The sequence below is a fragment of the Elephas maximus genome, chromosome 15 (assembly GCF_024166365.1).
Source record: "Elephas maximus indicus isolate mEleMax1 chromosome 15, mEleMax1 primary haplotype, whole genome shotgun sequence".
Classification (NCBI taxonomy): domain Eukaryota; kingdom Metazoa; phylum Chordata; class Mammalia; order Proboscidea; family Elephantidae; genus Elephas; species Elephas maximus.
Genome location: NC_064833.1, coordinates 34041025 through 34058608, shown reverse-complemented (window position 1 = coordinate 34058608; position 17584 = coordinate 34041025). Strand labels below are relative to the sequence as shown.

The window sequence follows — 17584 nt, the reverse complement described above, 5'->3', positions numbered from 1 at the left end:
TTCTGATATAATTACTTTGTTATTTTAATTAAATCACTGCAAGGTTAACTCTTAAAATATCCAAGAATTTGATATTATTATTAATTTATAAGTAAAAATTCATACTTACTGATTCACATTCCCTCAGCTTTTTCTGAGCCCCATCAAAGTCAAAGTTAACATATAAGCATTCAACAAACTCTGTAATTGGGTCTTTATATGTGTAAGATTCCTGTAAAATTAAGTCAAAGGTGAAGCTGGGTCTGATTTAACACTGTTTAACAAATTGCCTCTTGAGTAGCACAATATTCCTGTTTTCTCTTTCCTTACCATTCATTTCTAGCAAATTACCCACTATTACCTACTCAAAGCAATTAATTACTCCTACTGGATTCCAGACCACAGCTTAAGCTTATAATGTCTTCCAGACCAAGGTCTCTAAATTCTCATTACAGAGCCATTCTAAAAGCCTTTCAAATTCCCATACTTCCAAAAGTCTCCCTTAGTCAATAAAGAACAGTGATGAACCTCCCCATATATAAGGGTATTCAGACCCTACTGAATGACAGTTACTTCTTTGTATTTAATTTACTGCTACATCAAATATTTAGTTTTTTCTAATCCATAATTATTACTGAGAAGCTTGCTGAAGAGCAATCAGTAAGGCTGCAGCTTTTGCACAACTTGGGGACTGTTAATATTGTATTCTGTGAAAAGGTCATCTCTCGGGAATTATGCAGTTAGTTTTTTTTTTCAACCCATCAACAATAGGCTCCAGATCTCTTTCAGCCCTTGCAACAAGAGCAACACAAATATATAATGTAAAGTAAACGAATAATTTCTTTTATAAGGATCAGCACCTAGCAGAGAGCAATATGAATTCATACCTCATCTAACATAAGTAGATCTTGGACTTAAAGATAGTAAATGGCCATTTGAGACTCTCCTTTAAACTTCATGTATACTTGCTGCCTATTTTTTAAATGTTTTTATCTTAAGTACTAAGAGTCAGTTAAAACAGAAAAGTCAGACTTTAAATTTAGGCATTAAAAAAAATACACCAATAAAGATTTTAGTTTTTACCTGTTGAATAACCTTGACTAGGTCTTTTAGCACCTGCCGGCGTTTTCGAACATCTTTGTTTGTTATGACTGCTGTAGTCAAATAGCGGAGAATATGTGGACACATTGTCTGAATTGCATTAAGATACCTAAGGAAAAAATATAAAAGTTATTTAATATTTAAAAATAGTTTTTCTAGATCTATAATCATATATAACTTAAAACACTTAAACAGACCATCAGATTGTACTGTTTCAGTAAACTAAGATTTCAAACACTTAAGCATGGATATTATAAGTGCGTCTCCTCCAGGTAAATGAAACAGAATCCAACCTTAAAAATCAAAACTGGTGAGAAAGCCAGTCAGCTGGTATTACTTAGTTATGAGTGCAAAGCATGATTCTTTTAAGAGTTTCATAATCCTATTCCCATGTTAACTAACACATCTCTTACTTGAACATTTAAGCCCAAACTATCTGTCCAGCTCCATCTCCCATAAGAACACGCCAATGACTGCGTCCTATTTCCTCATTTCTTAAAGCTCTCTCCAAATGGATTGTTCTCCCAAACACATACCCTTGAAGGCCTAAATCCTTGGCATCCTTCAATTTCCAGCTCAGATATCCTATCTTCCAAGTTCTCCATAGTGTTAATCAATGTTTATATTTTTTTACACTGTAGATTTCTCATAAAATGTTGCTTGAACCTTTTAGGGGACTCCAGAATCTGATAATCACCTAACACTCAAATACTATCTAGCCCCACTTAGCCTCCTTAAAAATCCTTTCTAAACTAGGCAATGTAGAAAAGGATTCAGTACTCACACAAAAAATTAAACAATTTCTATGAAAACATACTTAAAACACATCAGCTAGAAGTTGTATCATCTAAAAAAATTAAGCCTGAGTTTCAGATGGAAATTTTTAAGTTGCAATACTCTTTAGAAACAATGGTTTGTCCCAACATTCTCTGAGAGACCTCATGTATAAGCACAGAAGAGAATGACTATTTTCCTTAATATCATCTCTGAAGTAGGTAATTTCAGTAAGCATTTATGAGACTCATTCATAAATTTATGTAAAATTAGATAGGAATAAAAAATTCAAACCGACTACATCTGTGGAAAAAGACAATGGAGAAGCTCAGTATCATTGATCAGAACAAGGCCAGGGGCCAACTGCAAACAGACCATCAACTGTTCATATGCAAGTTCAAGGTGAAGCTGAAGAAAATTACAACAAGTCCACCAGGGCCCAAGCATGACCTTGAGTATAGCCCACCTGAATTGAGAGACTATCTCAGGAGTAGATTTGACTCACTAAACACTAATGACTGAAGACCAGATGAGTTGTGGGACAATGTCAAGGACATCATACATGAAGAAAAAGGTCACTAAAAAAGAGAGGAAAGAAAGAAAAGACCAAAATAGATGTCCCTTTCTCTTGGACGTACAGTAGCTAAAGCAAATGGAAGAAATGATGAAGAAAAAGGGTTGAACAGATGATTTCAAAGGGTGGCTGGAGAAGACAAAGTATTATGATGACATATGCAAAAACCTGGAGTTAGAAAACCAAGAGGTAAGAACATGCTCGGCATTTGTTAAGCTGCAAGAACTGAAGAAAAAAATTCAAGCCTCAAGTTGCAATACTGAAGGATTCTCCAGGCAAAAAACTGAACACAGTAAGCACCAAAAGAAGATAGAAGGCTTACACAAAGTCACTGTACCAAAAAAAAACTGGCCCCAACACCAATAGGCTCCAGATCTCCTTCAGCCCTTGCAACAAGAGCAACACAAATATATAATGTATAATAAGTACACGAATCGTTTCCTTTGTAAGGATCAGCATGTAGCAGAAAGCAATATGCATTCAGATCTCATCTAATGTAAGTATATATTGGACTTAAAGATAGTAAATGGCCATTTGAGTCTTTCCTCTAAACTGCATGTATATTTGCCGCCTATTTTTAAAAAGTGTTTACCTTAAGAACTAAGAGTTGGTTTAAACAGAAAAGTTAGGCCATTTCAGGAGGTAGCATATGATCAAGAACCAACGGTATTAAAGGAAGAAGTCCAAGTTCCATTGAAGGCATTGATGAAAAACAAGGTTCCAGGAATTGACAGAATACCAACTGAGATGTTTCAACAAACAGATGCAATACTGGAACTGCTCACTCTTCCATGCCAAGAAATTTGGAAGACAGCTGCCTGGCCAACTGACTGGAAGAGATTCTTATTTGTGCCCAATCCAAAGAAAGGTGATCCAATAGAATGCAGAAATTACTGTACAGTATCATTAATATCACACGCAAATAAAATTTCACTGACTATGCAAAGGCATTCGACTCTGTGAATTATAGCAATTTACAGATAACATTACGAAGAATGGGAATTCCTGAACATTTATTGTTCTCATGAGGAACTTGAGACTGAGAGGTAGTCATTCGAACAGAACAAGGCGTGGTTTACAAACAAGAGTGTGAGTCAAGGGCTATATACTTTCACCATACTTCATCTGTATGCTGAGCAAATAATCTGAGAAGCTGGACCATATGAAGAAGAACACTGCATCAGGATTGAAAGATTCATTAACATCTGCGATATGCAGATGATACAACTTTGCTTCCTGAAAGCTAAGAGGACTAGAAGCACTTACTGATGAAGATTAAAGACTACAGCCTGTAGCATGGATCACACCTTACCATCAAAAAAAAAAAAAATCCTCACAACTGGACTAATGAGCAACATCATGATACTGAGAGAAAACAATAAAGTCGTCAACAATTTCATTTTACTTGGATTCACAATCAACACCCATGGAAGCAGCAGCCAGGAAATCAAATGATGTATCGCACTGGGAAAATCCGCTGCCAAAGACCTCTTTAAAGTGTTAAAAAGCAAAGATGTCACCTTGAGGGGTGTGCCTGATCCAAGCTATGGTATTTTTTATTGCCTGATATGCACGTGAAAGCTGGACAATGAATATGGAAGACTGAATTATGATGTTGGTGAAGAATAATGAATACACCATAGACTGTCAGAAGAATGAACAAATCTGTCTTGGAAGAACTACGGCCAGAAAATGCTCCTCAGAAGCAAGGATGGCGAGACTTTGTCTCACATACTTTAGACATGTTATCATACTTGGTAAAGCAGAGGGTCAGTGAAAAAGTGGAAGACTCTCAATGAGATGGACTGACACAGTGGCTGCAACAATGTGCTCAAACACAGCAACCACTGTGAGGATGGCGCAGGACCAGGCAGTGTTTCATTCTGTTGTACACAGGGCTGCTATGAGTCGAACCAACTTCAAAGCACCTAACATGTTTATTGTATATGATGTTAAACTTGTTATTTCTTTTTACTTTTCCTAACTTTGTATCACTGCACTACGTATTTTCATTACTTTTATTGGGGGATGGCTTCCTTGGAAAATCACCTCCCTGTTTCTGGCAAACTATGGTAGGGGTTGGCGAAATTTTAGTAAAAGGCCAGATGGTATATATCTTAAGCTTTGCAGGCCAAGAGTCAAAACCAAGACTATTATAGAGGCAAAACTGAGAATATTATGTAGCTATATACACACACATAAAGAGAGAAAACCAATCTGCACAATATTTTTATTGACAAAATTAAAATACCAGTACAATATTTTTATAACACAGGTCTATTACTAAAAAGGATGGAATTCATTTACTGGGGATAACTTGGCTTAATTGGGTTCAGAGTTGGAGTCTCTGTAATTAAAACTGATTATAAATATTCATCTATTGATGCTTATGTGTAATAAGATTTTACACATTTCACCTTTGAAAATGTTTTCACAGATAGGTACTACCAAATACATCAATCGACAAGCATATGATTTTCATAGAGCATATTTATTGCTTGAAAGGCAGTTGTAGAATTCAACTAGATTTTTCTTTTATCTGGCAGCTGCTTTCCTTGGGAATATTGTGATTAGTGCTTATAGCTGGATAATGTTAATGTTAACATTTTTAGCACAGCAAATCCACCAGCCGCTCATTGGAAACCCTATGAGGCAGTTCTACTCTGTCCTACAGGGTTGCTATGAGTCAGAATTGCCTTGAAAGCAACGGGACACTATAAGTACATAAATACAATGCTTTACTTTCTAATTTGATACAAAATAATTGCCATTCCACCTTGCCTTAATGACACATTTGAAGTCCACCTTTTTTGTTTTGTTTTGACATGAGGGCTATGACATGGGACAATTGCATTTCCGCATGCAAATGAATGAAGTTGGACCTCCACCTCACACCAAATAAAAAATTAACTCAAAATGGTTCAATGATTTACTTATAACAGCTAATATCATAAAACTCTTAGAAGAAAAACACAGGGATGTAAATCTTCATGGCCCTGGATTTGGCAATGGATTGTTATATATTTTATCAAAAGCATGCACAACAAATGAAAAAAAAAAAACAGATAAATTGGACTTAATCAAAACTAAAAAGGGTATCATCAAGAAAAAGACAACCTATAGGAAAAAATCTTGCAAATCATGTATCTGATAAAGATTAATATCCAGAATACATCAAAGAACTCTTATAATTCAACTACAAATAGACAAATAACCCAACCAAAAAATGAGCAAAGAACTTGAACAGGCATTTCTCCAAAGAAGGTATACAAATGGTCAGTAAGTACATTAAGAATACTTAACATCACCAGTCATTATGAAAATGTGAATCAAAACCACAAAGAAATACCACTTCATCCCCACTAGGACAGCTAGTATAAAACGGAAAATAACAAGTTTTGGAGAGGATGTGGAGAAATTAGAACCCTCATCCATCACTGGTGAGTGCAGAATGGTGCAGCTGTTGTGGAAAACAGTTTGGCAGTTCCTCAAAGAGTTAAACATAGAACTACCATATGGCCCAGCAATTCTACTTCCAAAAGACTTGGAAGCAGGAATGCAAGCAGATACTTACACACCAAAGTTCACTGTAGCATTATTCACAACAGTCAAAAGGTGGAAACAACCCAAGAGACCATCGATGGATAAACAAAATGTTGTATATACATACAATGGAATATTATTCAGCCATAAAGAGAGCTTAATTTCTGAGACATGCTACGACATGGCTGAGCCTGGAAAACATTATGCTAAGTGAAATAACCCAGGCAGAAGGACAAATACTGAATGACTCCATTTATATGAAATATCTACAATAAGAAAATGCATAGCCATAAAAATTTATTAGTTGTACCAGGGGCAAGGGGAATGGGAATTATTGCTTAAGGGATAATGAATTTCCACCTGGGGTGATGAAAAAGTTTTAGAAATAAATAGTGGTCACAGTTGTGCAACATGGTGAATGTATTAATATGAATGAATTGTACACTTAAAAATGGCAATCTTTATGTATTTTACCACAAATAAAAGAAGGGAAGTGTGAGGACGACGAACGGAGAGCCTAAAAAAAATGAATTCTGTGATCATACAGGAGATGACTGGAAACAAGCAGAAACTGGAGTCATAAAAACCATGTAATTCTCCACGCAAGAACTGTAGGCTTCAACAGAGGCAATTATGCAGGATAAAAAAAGAGACAAATAAGGGAACGACTTCAAGGAACAATTTACAAAACATTCTAATTAGGTATTACGGAGAAGGGAGTCAAGAACCTGATACAATCTCATGTTTCAAGCTTGGATTTTGCCACAGAGAACAAAAACAGCAAGTTTTAGGGGAAGAGATTGTTTAAGTTCACTTTTTTATTAAGACGCTTTCAAGGTCTCTACAGGATATCCAAGTGGAGACATCAGGTCTTCAGCTCAGGACAAAGTTGGGTTCTGGAGATGGTCGTGTCCAATGTAAATGAATGTGAAGTGAAGCTAAGAGAATGATTTATCATTGTCTCTCTTCTTTGGCAATCTAAACAAAGGGTCAACTGAATTTTCATCTTCAATGGATTATTCTAACTTCTCCAAGTCTCACTGATGCACCTACAGTGTGTTCAGCATGAAAATTCAGATGTACATAAATACATTCTCAGGCTACTTGTGTAATCAGTTTGGACTGTAAACTATTAAGCATATCGCTTCTTTTTAGAAATCCAGCTTTATTCGTTTTTTAAAAAATTGAGAGCCTTAGTATTCATTGTGCTTTGAAGTGTAATTTCATGATGGAAAAAAAAGAACCATTGCCGCTGAGTCAATTTTGACTCGCAGTGACCCTACAGGACAGAACAGAACTGCCCCACAGGGTTTCCAAGGAGCGGCTGGTGGATTTGTACTGCTGACCTTTTGGTTAGCAGTCGAGTTCTTAACTACTGCGTGACCAGGGCTCCAATGTCATGGTAGGTAAGAAAAACATTTTAGAAAACATTTTCAGTGTAGCACAACCCTATTTCAATGGTATAATTTTCTAGAATTTTTTTGTAGAGTATTTCATAATTATAAGTCAGAAAATTTAGTAATCAAAATATAAAATATGCCTCCAAATTAAAAATATTTAAGTATTTATTATGTAAAGGATGCTCCAAGAATATAAAACATGAAAACCCTGACCTCAAGTATGCTCATAATTTAGTTGGGGAGATGAGGCAATTTTAAGTTTTGGTTTTTTTTTTTTTCATTTCAGTGGCATTAATTACAGGAATGACTTCATAAAGGAAGTAAACCTGAGCTTGACCCTGAAAAATGAAAGGCTTTTGAGAGGTAGAAAAGGAGAGCATTCCTGGAAGGGCAGGAAAGATCTGCCTGGACAAATTCTGGATACCATCTAGTTGACCTGTTAATGGTAAAACTTGAAATTTCTTAGGAAATTCACATTATTTTTATTTAGAAAACAAATTAAGCACACATTTGCTAGCTGAATTTTGAACCTTTCTTTTTATAACTGGAGGGTAACTACAGCATTGTATTACAAATGCATTCTTTCCCCCTAATAACCCCTAATAGCATCTACATTTAGTGGCAAAGCCTCATCTCTAATAACCGATGAACACTGCTCTATCTCACACCTGATACCTTATCTTGCATATTATGTTACATTTAAAAGTTCAACATTTTTCAAAGGTGTAAATCATCTCCATTTTAGATTCAGAATTAATTATGGCAGAAATGGTAATATATATGGTGTAAGAGACCTTAACCTGCATTAGCATCTAAATTTTCACTTCAAGGACAAATGCACAAATTATCTCCAAAGTACTTCTATATTATAAAAACAAAAAATTGAAATTCACAGCCTATATAAAGTATCAATTTAACATGTACTCAATCAACCTCATTTAACTGTATTCCTGTGCTATCAGAACTTAAAAACAGAAAGAATATGATACTTTCTCCATTAACCTCTTCTAACAGAAACAATTGAAAAAGACACACTGATTGTGGACATGCAAATTACATGTCTGAACAGACAGTAGCTATCCCACTTAAAGAATATCCTAGCAGTCACTGTATTTTTCACCAAAACATGCTTGAAGTAGGACAAAATGCCAGTTTCACTTAAAAATTTCCTTGATTAGGCAGTTAAAAGTATCAATTTTTAAATATCTCAACCCTTGAATGTACATCATTCTGTATGACTAAATGGGACGTATGCACAAAGCTTTTCTGCTATATACTTCAGCGTCATGGTTGTTTTAAGGAAAAACACTTGTGTGATTGAGCTGCCAACTCAATGAGCTGCTTTTTGCACAGAATACCATTTTTACTTGACAGACAAACCACTGCTATTAAGACTTGGTTATCTGGCAGATATTTTTCTATAAAATGAATGTATGGAGTCTGTCATTTCAAGAAGAACAACTGCAGATGCTGCCAATGATAAAATTAGAGCTTTCAAGAAAAACTAGACTTTTGGAAAGCTTTTATCTGCCACTAGGAGCTTGACTGCCTTCTAATACTTAAAGCCTCTTCTAAGAAGTTTGGTAGTGATATTAATAAATGATTGCTAGTATTATACGAAGTAATGTGTCAACACATTTGGATGATATGCCTAACTCACTGAACCAGTATTTTCTATACAACCAATGCATCCTGCTATAAAATCATGCATGGGTAAAAGGTCCGCTCAAAGTACAAGACAGACTAATACAGTTTAATATATCAGAATACAAAAAGTTCACTGATAGGATTCAGATTCCAAATTACAAATAACCTTTAAAAAATTACTTGTTGCATTTTGGTGTATCATCAAAGAAAAATATTCACAATTATCTGAAAACACCTGTTTTCCATCTACAGGTATGTGAGGCTAGAGTTTCTTCATATAAGCCCACTTCTCCCTTACCAACTATCTCATTATCCAACATTTCACATCTACTGACAAGAGTAAAACATCTACTATTCCACTATTTTGCACATTAATGAGGCAATGTGCATGGAAGCAACAGTTGCATAGCATCCCCTCCCTCGAGGAGGGTCTCCAGGTAGCCTCCGGAGGTGCACATCCAGCTGCCACACAGAACTGGCCTCCTCCATGACCACTGCCACAGGGTGGGGAGGCAAGCAGTAAAGAGCCAGTGGGCACCTGTTCTGGGTTCCCAGCTCCTATGTGGCCTGAGGTCCTGCAGCTTAAAACTGCTGTGGCACAGTAAGGGAGGAAAGAAAGAGGCATCAAAGAGGTTATCTGCAAGAAATGCCTGCAAGTTTGAAAAACGAAAAACCAAACTGGCTTCCGTTAAATCAATTCCATCTCATAGCGACCCTGTAGGACAGAGAACTGCCCCATAGGGGTTTCCAAGGAGCGCCTGGTGGATTCAAACTGCCGACCTTTTGGTTAGCAGAAGTAGCTCTTAACCACTATGCCAGCAGGGTTTCCAATGACAGCTCAAAGTGAGCAGAACTAGGCCTGAAGCCTTGACCTCAGTAAGCCCCTAGGTACTTTCCAGGCCCAGAGGGCAGGGCAGGCTCTGGCATTAGGAATGCAGGGCTTGCAGGGGTGGGGGTAGAGACCTGGAGACGGCTCAGCAAAGGAAGCCTAATCCAGCACAGAAGGAAAAAAAAAAAAAGTTATGTAGCCTAGCTTTATCCAGCTTTGTCTCCTCCAAGCCTCCTTCTCTACAAAGGAATAAATTGTAACTGGACTCGCTACAATGATGAGCACAACAGTAAATCTTAGCTGACATTATTTCTATGATTGTATTTTGTAAATTAAAAAAAAAAAATCAGACAAATGGATAGTCTGAAAACAGGAAAAAAAAAAAAAAACTCATTTTTGCATAATGCCAATTTTCACATACAGGCCTGGTCTTTGGAACCTAGCCAAAGTGAGGAGTGGGTGTACTTTGACCAAAATAAAACACCACAGAGACTGAATGAAATTCAGGTATAGATGCAGGTATTAATATTCAGCTGTCAATTAAGCCAGAAATTGATGAGGTCTCATCTAATTTTTCTCATTTTAAAACTACAGTTATTTTTCATAAAAAAAAAATCACGTCAGATCTGATCATTTTACTAATACGTATTAAATCAATTAATAAATATTTTAAAGTTTGTTTTAATTTCTAATATAGTATATATCAATATACACAGCCAACATAAAATAACACTCAATAATTTTTAATAGTTGTAAAGGGATTCCAAGACAAAAAGTTTAAAAACCATTGCCATGTAACAATAATATTGTCAAAGGTATTTCTGATGTTATTTTTCTTCCAAAAAATTTAAATCAATAAAAATAAAGCCATTCTCATTTCTAATTTTGTTTTCATCTTTCTTCATTTATTATTGGCTACCTAAAACGACCAGTTTTAAAAATACTAATTTCAAAATTTTCTAATACATTGCTAATTTTATTTTCATTATCTCCGTTAATGCTTTTCTTTGATTTTAATAAAGGTTTTAGCCAAGCCCTCATAGGATTTGGTTCCTTGATTTGGAGGTTTAGGGTAATGGTTTCACAGCTCATCACAATTAATTGGCCTAGTAACATGTTTAGTGCTTCTGTTCTACCTCCTGGTTCATCGTGTACTGCCTGGGGTCTTAAAAGCCAACAAGAACCATCCAAGGCAGGTGCAACCACTGGTCTCCATTTGTCTGGGGCAAGAGGAAGGAGAGTCAGGAATAGGGCGAAAATATGGAATGCATGGCTAATTGCTTCCATGAACTGCTGCCTCCTTTGTCATGTGAGCAGAAGAACTGGATGGTGCCTGGCTACCGTTATTGAACATTTTGATCAAAGATTCTACAGATAAATCCTGATCAAAGGGAGGAAAATGCAGAACAGAATTTCAAATTCTCAAGGACTCCAGACTTTCTGGAGCCATGGGGGCTGGATGAACCCCTGAAACTATTGCTCTGAGATAATCTTTATAACTTTAACCAAAAATATCCCCTGAAGTCTTCTTAAAGCCAAACAAGAGTTTAGCTTAACTAGTAAAATATGTCTGCCTTGAGCATTTTGCTCTTTTAAGAACTATCTGTATGGGTTCTATAGGGTTGCTATGAGTCAGAATCGACTCAACAGCACTGGGTTCTGGGTATATGGGTTCAAAGTGACAACAGCAACTTGGCAGACAAGACAGGAACCTTAGGGGGCAGTGAGTTTACGTTAAGAGAGGAGGAACAGCTCAGAAAAGGATAATGAGCATGGAGGCACAACTTGAATATAATCAATACCACTGAATTGTACACGTAGAACTGGTTGGATTGGTGTATGTTTTGCAAAAATTTTCTAGGATCTCAGTTACGCTATTTAGTATTTCTAATGCCCATAACAAATGATTCTACTAGAGAATTAAACATGTTCTGCTTAATTTCATATCAGCCATAAAATTGACAGGAATTAATCCAGAGTTTTCCCTTTATTTGCATTATAGAATTTTCACAGTAGGGTTGAATACTGTTATTTCTCTTATTTTTCATACAACCTTTCATTACTGAAAATCTTCAAAGAGCCAGTTGAATTTAATGTTGTTTTTTGGATACATATATAACTAAAAAATTTGGAGAGCAGGACTACCAGTGAGTGGCAGCATGGAAAGCCATTCCCTAGTGATTCCTATGGCCGAGTGCAGCAAAAGCTTTCCTTATTCTTAATCCATTCAACAGGCCTCACGTTTGGAAGTAGTCACAGGCTTCAATATTAGCGTTAACACTGCTCATCAAGGAGCCCTGGTGGTACAATGGTTAGTGCAAGGAGCCACTGGGTGGCTAATCGAAAGGTTGATGGTTCAAACCACAGGTGGCTCTTTGGGAGAAAAGACTTGGCAATCTGCTTGCATAAAGATTATAACCTAGGAAACCCTATTGGGTAATTCTACTTTATCTTACAGAGGCACTATAAGTCAGAATTGACTCAATGGCACACAACAACTGCTCATTCAGGGTAAGCTCATCTTCTCACTCCTGATTTTGGGGGTGTCAATCAGTACTTCTAACAATCTCACAGGTTTTATTTAGGAGAAAGGTGAAATAGTAAATGTTAGTTATTATTTTTCAATCTTTTCTCATTTGAAAGCATGTTTAATTAATCTCTATAAATATTGAGAAATATATCCTTAATTCTTAGCATGAGATTGAAATTTTCATAAAACATCTTTTTTTATAAGATACATGGATAGTTTAATATTAAAGACTATTATTTACCTATTTCACTCATCAAATCCCCAAATATCTTGCAATGATTTATCAGTCATCCTTCTGTATACTCCAGATTCATCCAAAGTTGGTATGTCTCAGCTACTGCATGAAACTGTAATCATAACTATCACAAAGTAATAAAACTATAATATCTTCATTTAGATTAACAAATGACAAAAGTATGGCTCGATGGTATTTATGTGAAATTTAGCTAATTATATAGTTAATATAAGCCATACTGTGATGTAACTGCTGAAATATATTATTGTAATCTTGAGCTGTATTAACAGCTAGTAGGAGCTAATAGTGCCACTGTAATCTTAGAAAGCTTAGATAATAACCTTAGAATAAGGAGTTCAATTTTGAAGATCCAAAATTTAAGGAGAAGGATAAACTGGAGAATATCTAAGGAAGGCAACCACAATACTAAAGAGTCTGAAAAAAATATGCTAAAACCAAGGATATTTAGTCTGGAGGAAGAAGAGAACGAAAAATCATCTTCAAATATCCAAAGTGTTTACATAAGGCCATCTTGTTTTGTGTTGTTCTAGCCAAATAAGAAAATAATGGGCAGAAGTTTCAGAGCACTTGATCTCAATTGGAAAATTAAAAAAAAAAAAAAAAAAAAACACATCTCTAGCCAACCGTAGAATGGTTTAATTTATAGCAATGAATGTCTTACGATTTTAAGATTAAACAGAGCTGGATGGTGGAGCAAAGATGATATTAAATAGGATTCTGATGCGGGATGTACATATTCCTTCCAAATAATATGGCCTAGAGCCATATTTCTAAAACTTTAATATGCACATGAACTACCTCCAATCTTATTAAAATTCAGATTCTGATTCAGTTCTTCCAGGATGAGGCCTGAGATTCTGCATGCCTACATTGCTGGCCCAGGGACTATACTCTAAATAGCATAGGCCTACATTTATCAAATAACTTACTTAAGAGTTACACTAAGCATCAATTAAAAAACAAATCTACCATACAAAAAGGAAAAAAAATGAGTGACAACAAATCCAAACGTTAAAGAATACAAATTAAGCTTTAAAAAATTCTATGTAATTTCACATAATTAAAGCCAAAATCATATCGTGAAATAACTTACTGTGGCTGGTAAAGGAAGAGATCAATAATGTTATCACGGCCTTTGGGGTGGTTGAAGAAAACAAACAGAGACCAATGAATGAGCCATGTTCGCTGCTGAAGAGACTGGAGTGGAGAACTCACAGACTAAAGGGTTTAAAAATGTACATAAGAGAAATATGAGTATATGAAAAAGCGGAAAAGGAATAAAAACAAACATTGCTGATTGCGAGATTTTAACTAAAAACTAGCACCTTCACTAAGGTCATTATTGTTGAAATGTGATTTTCTGTACTTCCTACTCTCTACATAATCTCCAATGTTCAAAACTATCATACTGTTCTCAAAGACAGATTCAGTAACATCTGCTAAACCATTCTTACAGAAGCTGTAAATTACACTCATTTCAGAAAACGTTTTAAAATGGACTGAACTAAACATTCCCTAGGTAGTAATTTTACCGGACATTAACTGTGGATGAAAACTGTCCTCTTCTGCATAAACCAAACCAAACCCATTGTTACTGAGTCAATTCTGACTCATAACGATCCTATAGGACAGGGTAGAACTGCCCCATAGGGTTTCCAAGGCTGTAAATCCAAGGAAGCAGACTCCCACATCTTTTTCCTGCAGAGGGGCTGGTGGGTTCAAACTGCTGCAGTTCCGTTAGCAGCCAAGCACTTAACCACTGTGTCACCAAGGCTCCTATCTTCTGCATAGGACTGTCAATAATACCTGGCACTGACAGTATTGTGTCATTTTCACGGGCATTAAAAAAAGGAACACAGCCGTAACAGAAATGAAAATTGGCTTCTTTTCTCTAAGAACCAAAAGAAGTTTCACGGTTTCCTTCAAGGACCTTCAGTGAAACTAGTCAACCCGCTGATCCACTATAATTTTTATGTCAGGTCAACGAAAGCTAATCTGAACATATTGGCTTATTTAAGTACATAGTGTTTTCCTTATCAGAAACTATGAAAGACACAAAATTGGTAGAAGATGGTAAATCCACAAATGACTCCAGTGTAACTCACATTATTATCTATGGTCTCTTTTAACCGTGTAAGGTCTTCCATGGCTGCATCCCAATTCTGCATTAAGATTTCAGAGGCCAGTTTTCCCCAAAGTGAACTCAGCGCATTTCTATCTGTTGCTGGAACCTGTTTAAGTAATCATAATTATTTTCTGAATACTCTGGAGGAAAAAAGATAATGTAAAATTTATACCTTACACAGCCATACAGTCTACTACAGACCTATAGCTACCTGCCCAAAACTCTAGTTACCTAAGCCCTTACTGGATACACACTTTGGTTAAAATGATTCAAATATCTTCCATTCAACTAATTTTATTGAAAATACTCAGTCTTTAATATTCAACCTAGACCAAAAAATGAAGGTTAGCTTTTAAGACTTTCAGAACAGGAATGCTATTTAATTTTGGTGTAACCTATTTCAGATAATTTATACACAACTAGGTAAACTTTTTTAGATAAACTTTAGGCACCTAAAACTTTGAGAACTAAGTTAGATTCAGAGAGCATCTGTTGCTAAAATCAGCGGAAAAATGTGGGTAATTAAGACGTGTAGACTCTTTCAAAATGTAATGAGAAATTACTTCCACAACAATTTACAAATTATGACACTGATATAGGATTACTGGGGGGGGGGGACTCAAGTCCATCATTTAATAACAACAATTAATAGTTATCGAGGAATTAAGTACCAAGCAATAAAGGTTTGTTTTCTCATATTATCTTACCAAAACAATATTTTTATCCTTATTTTACAGTGGGGAACTGATACATGGACAGTAAATGACTTGTCCAAAATTACATTCCTAGTAAATAACTGCTGGATCCAGATTCAAACACGTTGTGCTTACTGCTGTTAGTTGCTGTTGATTCCAACTCATGGCAAACCCGTGTGTGCAGAGTATAACTGCTCCATAGGGTTTCAATAGCTTGACCTTTTAAAAGCAGATCGTCAGGCCTGTCTTCCGAGGTGACTCTGGGTGGGTCTGACAGCCAACCTTTCAGCTACCAGCGCAGTAATTAGTCATTTGCGCCACCCAGGGACTCCTGACTCAGAAACAGGCAACTTGATGTTAGAGCAATAGAAGCTACAAATTTTATAGCATAGTCTTAGTCTACAAAAAAGGAGAATTGAGGGCCATCCCCATCTCATTTCTCCACTGGTGGAAGAAGGTCAAAAAAATCAAAACACTTACAAAGAACCAGGCTAATAACAAATATGAGTAAAGCACGACTCCCTTAGAACAAGGCAATGGAACTACGCAGAATGACACTGAATTTATCATATGTGCTAAAGCACCAGAAGCAAATGATGAGTGTTGGAGGGAGACAAATATATTTCTATACCCCAAGGTGAAATTTACCATTTTTTTAAAGCACTTACATGGTAGTATAATTGTAAGACGCTATTAGCATATATAATAATTACAAGTTAAATTGCATGGGCAGGATCTGAAATCTAGATACCAAGTATTCTCAGTCTACCACTTATTATACATATACAGGCCAACTGGGTGGTGCCAATGGTTAAGCACTATTAGCTGAAACGTTGGCAGCTGAAACCCATCCAGTGGTGCCTCAGAAGACAGGCCTGACGATCTACTTCTGGAAGGTCACTGCCTTGGAAACACTATACAGCAGTTCCACTCTGCACACATGGGGTTGCCATGAGTCAGAACTGACTCAACTGCAACTGTGCTTTAGCTTCCTCATCTATAAAATAGGAACAGTAATAGGCTCTACCTCAGTTGTTGTGAAATTAAATTTTTAAAGATAGCCACAAAATCAGTGGTTCCTATTATATCACAAAGCATGTCTATAAAATAAGCTATACATGAATATTCATGACACCTTTATTTATAATAAATAAAAACTGGAAGTAGTCCAAATGTTCATCAACAGGCATAGTTAAACAAATTGTGATATGTTCACAGAATGGACTACTACTCAGCAATACAAAGAAACTAACTTCTGATACACATAATAACATGAGCGAATCTCAAAAACTTACTGTTCAATCTTGCAATGCTATAATATACTATCATAACCAGGATACTGACACTGGTACAATCAAGATACAGAACATTTCTATCACCACAAGGACTTCTCATGTTGCCCTTTTATAGCCACACCCACTTCTTTCCCCACCAGTCCCTTCATTAGCTGCTGGTTACCTCTAATCTGTTCTCCATTTCTATAATTTTGTCTTTCCAAGAATGCTAAATACAGCCATCTAAGATACCCCACTGGTCTCACCCTGTCTGGAGCAAGCGAGAATGAAGAAAACCAAAGATACAAAGGAAAGATCAGTATATGTGACTAATGGACCACAAGTACCACAGCCTCCACAAGACTTAGTCCAGCACAACTAGATGGTGCCCGGCTACCATTACCGAATATTCTGACAGGGATCACAATAGACAGTCATGGACAGAGCTGGAGAAAAATGTAGAACAAAATTCTAACACACACACAAAAAGACCAGGCTTACTGGTCTAACATACTGGAGAAATCCTGAGAGTATGGCCCCCAGACACTCTTTTAGCTCAGTAATGAAGTCACTCCTGAGGTTCGCCCTTCAGCCAAAGATTAGACATGGCCATAAAACAAAAGGAGACTAAACTGGCACACCAGCCCAGGGGCATGGATGAGAAGACAGGAGGGGTCAGGAAAGCTGGTACTAGGGAACCCAGGGTCAAGAAGGGGAGTGTTGACATGCCGTGAGGTTGGCAACCAATGTCACAAAACAATATGTGTACTAATTGTTTAATGAGAAGCTAACTTGTTCTGTAAAACCTTCATCGAAATTAAAAAGAATGCTAAATAAATGAAATCACGGAGCAAAAA

At 36.4% G+C, this 17584-nt stretch overlaps 1 protein-coding gene across 1 annotated transcript in view; it reads right to left on the bottom strand.

Annotated features, from left to right (window-relative positions):
- EIF3E (eukaryotic translation initiation factor 3 subunit E) overlaps positions 1-17584 on the bottom strand; it is a 46284-nt gene that overhangs the window by 10330 nt on the left and 18370 nt on the right. Inside the window, exons 6-9 of the mRNA XM_049853813.1 lie at positions 14739-14864; positions 13727-13851; positions 1063-1189; positions 110-211 (exon numbers count right to left, since the gene is read on the bottom strand). Coding sequence (XP_049709770.1) covers positions 110-211; positions 1063-1189; positions 13727-13851; positions 14739-14864 — 480 coding nt within the window. The remainder of the gene's footprint in view (positions 1-109; positions 212-1062; positions 1190-13726; positions 13852-14738; positions 14865-17584) is intronic.